General features: G+C 41.7%; 1 protein-coding gene across 2 annotated transcripts in view; it reads right to left on the bottom strand.

The window, feature by feature from the left end:
• Positions 1 to 4,092: 4,092 nt before the first annotated feature.
• Positions 4,093 to 7,182, bottom strand: part of GAD2 (glutamate decarboxylase 2) — a 41,587-nt gene continuing 38,497 nt past the window's right edge. For both annotated transcript variants that reach the window (XM_055806058.1, XM_055806059.1), the window contains one exon: positions 4,093 to 6,680. In XM_055806058.1, coding sequence (XP_055662033.1) covers positions 6,507 to 6,680 — 174 coding nt within the window. In that variant the 3' untranslated portion in view covers positions 4,093 to 6,506. The remainder of the gene's footprint in view (positions 6,681 to 7,182) is intronic.

The raw sequence follows: 7,182 nt of genomic DNA, 5'->3' as shown, positions 1-7,182 counted from the left end.
GGGCGGTCCCGGCGTGTGTGGAGTCCTCAGCCGCACTGCCTCATCACTCCTTATAGACTGTCTTTAAAAAGCTGCGGTCTGCAGCTAACTATTTTAACACAAGCCATTTCCTTTTAGTTTCTCAGAGCAGCAAAAGCATGTTTACATCAAATCCCAAACATCTGTTCTTTCTTCCAGAACTGCTTTCATTACCAGGACGGAGGAGAATGGGTAGGAAAACAGAAGTCCATCATGTATGCAGTGCAGAAGTGTGAGGAAATGGAAATTTACTGACACAGGATTATATAAAATACTAAAAATTTATATGGTGATGAGGAAAACTACGTATATGTATTCCTATACTCCCTGTCCTGTGTATTATCTTAAAGCTTGTTGTGCAGACCATATCTTTCGGCTGCTATATAATTAAAATCTGGTACAACTGTAGTGCCCAGCGCAGATGCCAGTAGTACACTAAACCGTTACTTTTAATGCCAAATGAGATGTTTGAGAAAGAAAGTTTGCCTAGTTGTGTGGTTTTCAAGTTCTTGTGAGTTCTGAGCCTCTAAAATCTTTCTGTGGAAGCTGAAGACCCCTTCAGAAATTTCACATACTGCAGAGTAGTACATGAACTTGTTCTTCCCAGTTATTGGTCACAGACCTCTGGGAAAATATCCCAGGGAAATTAACCTCATAGGGGCTTACAGGTCACAGGCTGAAACTGAGTAGTCTAGAGGACTGGGATTAAGCAGTCTGATTCACATCGTGTAAATTAGGTATCTGAATGCTTTTGGAAGACTCGGCACCAGGCATCAGCTGGAGTGAGAAAGTGCCCGGGGCAGCTGTGGGAGAACTGGAGGTTTCCATCCTTGCTTGACCTGTGACTTTTCTGTGCCCTGAGAAAATAGCCTTTGCTCTGTTCATGCAATGTGAATTCAGAGAACAGATTTTTTTATCTTTCTTTGTATTGCAAGAATTTCAGCAGCAACATATATAGGCTTTTATTCTGATACAAAGTGAAGTACATATTCCTCTTCCTCTGACTAATCTCAGATCCAATTTCTTGCTCCAGAGTAAGTGTAAAATCTATACACCTGCATCCTACAGTGCTGTAATGAACAGTGGCATGACCTGCAGCTTTTCTGTTTTCTCAGTGAAGAGCCAAGTCAGGTCTGTAATTCTTCCAGCTGCAGCACTTGATGGCTGAGTTACTCCCTTTAGTTAGGCTGCTCAGGTAGAAAGCTGATAGTTCAGACATAAGTCTAAGACATTAGCACATTAAAGACAGTATCCCATGACTTTCTATTTTCTACCTAGGATGATTTTTTACTTGGCAGTTAGCCTGGCTAAGTCAGATAAAAGATTACACGTTTCCTTGAGCTCTGTCTTGCTTTGTTCTTTCCTTAACTATGCTAGAATGGGTTTAATACAACTAACTTGATATTTAAACTTGCCTTCCTTGGAGCCAGGGGCTGTAGGGTGAGGGCTTCTCTCTGGGTCCCTCCTGGAGGCCACTTGCAGGAGAGCAAGCAGCATTCAGGAACAGTCAAAACTGTTGAGATCCAACCACCTCATGAGCCATGTATTTGAGTGGTCCATCTTGTGTTGTCAGGCCAGTGGAGCTGAGAGCTTCTGCCTCTCATCTGCCTCTCAGCCACTCCCGTGCTCTGACCAACATGATCCCAGGGCTGAGGATTTGCAAAAGCTGCAGGAAAGCCCACCCTACACTGTTGTTTCTGTGTTAACCTCAGCAGCAGCTACTGAGTATCGAGGCACATAATGTCAAGAAATTGCTTTTACATACTGTTTTGCTGTTCTTTATAGCTATGGACTTCAATATCATGTGTCACTGTGCACCCCTCTGCCCCAAATAATAATTGAAATGAACAAAAAAATCCCCCAGGTTTTATGTCATTTCAGATGTGGCTTGCTTTGGTGCAGACACAGCTCTTAGTATGCGGTTCTGCTGGCACTGGACAGTGCATGTAATAGCTGTTTCAACAGCTGAATTTGCTCCCTAGTTCCTCATAGCACATAGCCATCATCAGTAAAATATTCTGCTGCATTTTACTGACATGATACAGTTTTGCATTCTGTCCATTTCCTGACACAGTACCCATTTAGGTAAGAACGGCTTTCTTCAGTAGTGGGAAGAAGGTGTCTCTGGATGAAATTACGCACCACAGAGTAAAATCCCAGATGCCATATACCAGTGTGTCAAAGCTGCATGAGGCTGTGTACAGGCACCATTAGGTTTGCTCATTCAGCCGGTCTTTGCTTCACACAACCTGTTTTTTCTAAGATTTACTAAGCCATATTTTATTAAACTCGGATTTAAGAAGTGAACTACAATACAATTTATCAAGCGCACTAAACACAGTGCATTGTGGTTGTGAGTCAATTGGGATAGCCCCAGGCAGGTTTTGAGGCATCCTTGTGGGGTTCTTCCTTAGCGCTCTGCCTCTTTTCACAGCAGACTGGTGCTGGGATGGGGTCACCCATTGGTACTCTGCTTCTTGTGGAGTTAGCTTGGACCAGGGCCACCCCATGACAAAGGAAAGAACTGCCACGTCTTGGATTGAGGACCTCAGCTTTGTTGTGGTGGGTTTTTAATTGAATTTGTAGACTGCATTTCAAAGGAATCTTAATCTCTTCAGGAAAAAAGGTCCCATCAAGTTGTGAAGAGGGTTAAAATGCTCACGTATATGTATGTTGTGGGAAAGGGGCAAGATGGAAGAGAGGCGTGAAAAGGTGGAGCAGGGGACTGATGCAGAGCGGCAGAAGCAGCACAGTGGGGTGGCAGGGGCAGGCAGAGTGTCCTGCGGCAGCAATGCTCCCGGGCTTTTATGGGACTGTACAGCAGCATGGGAACCCACCAGCTGCAGACACGAGACTGCCATGCTGGTATGCTATTGCAGTGAATTAGGTCATCTCCTCCTCTAGATCCACAGTTCTCCCTGTGCAGGGTGCTCTTTGGGGGGTTTTGTGGTAAGGAGCAGAGAAATGGCAAATCAGGGCTGCTGTTCTCCTAGGAGAATGCCAAAGGCATCAGCCTTTGTAAAGAGCAGGCACTCAGGCTGCTGTGTGAATTCCCTCTTGCTCGGCAATTTTGTTTTGCCTTCCTCGAGCACAGCCAGCACTCTGAGCTCAACTTGGTTGGGAAAATCCATTCCAGCCACCCCTCTCTCAGGGAGACTCCATGCAGCTCTGGGTACAACAGGTTTACAGCAGAGCCCAAGCTTCATGCACTTTGGTGGGTGTAGCACTCAAAAATACTAAACAAGGGCTTCCTCTCCAAGTGCCAAACAAAGAGCTTCATTGGAGTGAGGATGATATGCCTACATCTTCTCCTTCTATTTCCTTACGGACCTCCTAGCCGGACTCTGTGCAGGTACTTGTCACAGGCATTCATCTCAAATTCTGCTGCAGACTTAAAGAAATGATACAGAAAATCTCATTTCAGGTGTAAGCTTTCTGACTGCTGCTGCTTTGACGGCACAGTTTTCTCTTTCTCTGCTGCTGGCATCACGCTGGGCATCACTTCAGTGGGGGAAGGAAAACAGAACAGACAGGTGGCAGTTTTTGGAGGAATGAGGCCCTGGCCCAGGGGAGACATAAGGATTAAAATCTCAATTTTTCTATCAGTTGTTTTGTCTTTTTTATTTCATGACCCTTTTAAATTGTTGCCATCATGTAAGTCTGTCTTGTCTTGGAAAGTGCCCTAACTGCTTTCACTGCTGTGCTGGAGGCTGATTAAAATCTATGGTTAATCTGGGGATAAACGCTTCTGGAATAAAAAGACAAAGCAAACCAGAAAAAATTGTTCAGCCTGTCTGACTAACACCACCTTGTAAAGATAAGGTAAAGGAATACCAGATGGCAGGTTCACATTTCTATGCTGGTGCCGAGTATCACCTCAAAAAGGGCCTGGTGATGGAGAGGTGGTTTTTTTTAATGTTACAATAGCTAACAGAATGCATCTCACCATGAAAAAATCCAGAAGACACAGAAAGTTACAATTAAACATTCTTTTTATTGGGGCCTTGCTCTGAAATGGCACACATGATAAATCCTCAGAGTGCCCGTCAGTGCTGCTAATGAAAAGACCCAGAGTCACGTTTTACACTTTTTATTTGGATTTAGATCAACACCACAGATAAGATACTTTGGTCAAACACAAGAACAGATTGCTATGCCGCTCTTTTCTGGCTGCAATAAATACAGTAACGTGAAAAAAAAATATGCTGGTTTTCCTGGAACACCAAATGTAAAACTTGGATTGGCACATACAGCTAATAAATATGTTGTTTGCACTTAGCACTCTAAAACGGAATTGCACATGCAAGATGTAACCAGGCTACTGATCACCTTCATCATTGTCCCTGCACTGTTTTTACTTTTTAAACTCTCTGCTTGCTTTTTTTCCCAGCAAGAAAAAAAGAATATAATTTGCTGCTCTACTCAGTATTTCAGTGATTAGTCTGCTGATTTTGAGACGTTTAGCCAAGGTCACATCGAAGGCCCTCCTAACAGAATTGGTATCTCCTCTGTAGCTTGACTTGCAACACTATGCATCACAGGTAGCAATGGGAGTCCACCGACGTGAGGTGAGAGGTCTGCCCAAAAGCTCACGAGGAGAGGTTGGTACCAAGCAAAGATACAGTAGAGGGGCCGCTGTGAATGCAGTTCTTACAATATCAAGTGTCAATACTACTACCACACAAATAATGACATATCAATAATATATTGTACAAGCTTATACAGCAACACATGTTGATTTGCAACATTGTACAGTTTAAATCTAAAGTGCACAGCCTCAATCTGAGGTGACAAAACAGTACTATCAATATAATAAAGGCAACACAATTACAGACACAATTATTTCCTCTTACTTCTTGTCCTTGTGACATTACATTGAATCAATACTCCATTTAGCTATTTTTGATGAAATTAAAACCACATTGCACTTTTTTTTTTTTTCCCCTCTTCAAGTATTTGAGAGACAGCAGAACAATATTGCTTTACAAACAAAAGCTGGCCATTTAGGCAAAGTCAAAACCAAAACTTTAGTAGGGTTATAAGTAGACAGGCCTGAGCTGCAGAACTCTTACCAACACTTCCAGATGTTGGGGGGAAAGAGGGTAAATTTCAGTTTCCATGCCAGAGTCACCTCTAATGTTAAGGAATGATGCAGCACATGAATTCTGCAGGAGTTGTGCCCATGGTTTCTAAAAAGGCTGTGAGGCTCTGTGTGGGCTGTTTTAGGCAGATGTAGCCTTATCGCAATTTTTTCTGCAATTTCAAAAGCTGCTGCAGACAAGGATAGAGTCCAGCACAGGGAGAAATCTTTGACGAAGTAGTTTGTTACTTAGACCCCATCCCTGTCACTCAGATTACAGTCACATTAATTCAGGCCTTGTCTTGCAGACATGTACATCTGTAAGAAGGTCTTCACTCTAGCAGTGAGGTTTTGCGCTATTTCTTTAGTAGTAAGACTTCCAGTCCACCTTTGTTTTCAACGTAGTTTTGAACTGCTCATAGCAGAACTGGTTATGGGCTAAGCATTTATTCAGACATGTGACTTTTTTTGGGGATAGGCTTTTTTATCACAGAACACAGAAACCATCCAAATACAACCTTATTTCAGTCTTGGTTAGCACTGTATATTGATTGTGCGTCTGCTTAGTTAGGCCAAGTGGGAAACATAATTAGGAACAATAGCATCTTATTGTACTGTAATTGATCTTAAGTGGTTTTAAGAGCTGCAGTTCTCTTGAGGTTTTTCAGTAATCAACCCTGGAGATGTACAATCCGTATGACATGGAGAAATGAGGTATTGGTACCTCTAAGGAATGTAGTATGTGGGCTTGTATTTTAAAATAAGCAGTAATAAATATTTGAGGCACCTCCATCAAAAGAAAAAGAACCCTAGTTAATTTTCAGCTTCTGTCCTTGCAGTTTTATAACCCATATAAAATAAAAATATATAGTTTACAAAATAGGATTTTTTAATATATATATATTTCCTTTTGTAAAACTATACCTATTTAAATACATTTGAAATGTTGCTATAGGTAAATTAGAAATTCTGTTCTAATACTACGAAAAAGGCAAAATACTTTCACTTTTCAACATACAGCTTGTATACTCTGCTTCTCACCACCCCCTCCCACTTCCCCCAATTTGATTTTGTCCTAATTTTGGGCAAATTTGGCATAATTCAGTCCAATTGCTTTTAATTTAAAGTAATTTCTATGTTAAAATTTGGGATAAAATTTTAGGTATCTTCTGTTCTTCCTTATTTGTTTCAATGCAGCTTTTTGTGCAGCTAATTATTAAGGAGGTATTCTAAAACTCAGGAAAGGACTTTAAAGGAGCCATGTTTCTTGATTTTAAACTGTACTCTACTCCAATGCCACAATATAGAAATAGATTTACTTTGGAACAAACTACAAATACATTCGCACAGTTTGTGACAACTTAATTGTCTACTTAGAGGTCCAGGAACCAACTTTCACACCCAATTATTATAAATCTTGTCCCAGGCGTTCTATTTCATCAATCAGGAAATCAATGTCTTGGTGAGTTGCTGCGGGGTTTGAGATTACCATCCGGAAGAAGTTTACTTTGTCTCCCAGGGGCTGATAGCTCACCATGGTTGTGCCATACTCCATCATCCTGGCTTTTATCACTGGTGCCACCTGCAGCGTAACAAAAAGCGGAGGAGGAGGAGGATGAGGATGCTGACCATCATCATTATTTTCATTATTAGTATCATCCTTATTATAACAAACACAAGAGTATGTTTTCTCTTTTTTAAAAAAAGATGAACAGCTACAAGAAGCAGTTAAATTGAAATTACATCCAATATTGATAAAACCATCAACCTCCGATAAGGAATAAATGCCTTATTGAAGAGACGCTGGGTTTATCCTGTTTCTTTGTCCTGCTTTTAAAATCACTGGGGGAACTTTCCCCCCCTACTTTCTCAGCGTTGCTGACAGGGACAGTAGCTGTTTTTTGCAGTGCTCAAAACATACTGTTCAATGGTTTTCCATCTTGTTTTCATATGCTAGAGTACCACGGGATTACTGAGCTTCTGTGGCACTTGCTAGGTTTAGCGACTGCAGTTCACCGTAACTTCAGTACACACACGCAGGGCAGGGAAGTGCCACAGGGATGAGGCAAATGTGGTGCCAGACA

The sequence above is a fragment of the Falco peregrinus genome, chromosome 5, assembly GCF_023634155.1.
Source record: "Falco peregrinus isolate bFalPer1 chromosome 5, bFalPer1.pri, whole genome shotgun sequence".
In the NCBI taxonomy this organism is placed as follows: domain Eukaryota; kingdom Metazoa; phylum Chordata; class Aves; order Falconiformes; family Falconidae; genus Falco; species Falco peregrinus.
The sequence above is the reverse complement of the archived record's forward strand: the minus strand, read 5'-3'. Positions and strand labels throughout refer to the sequence as shown.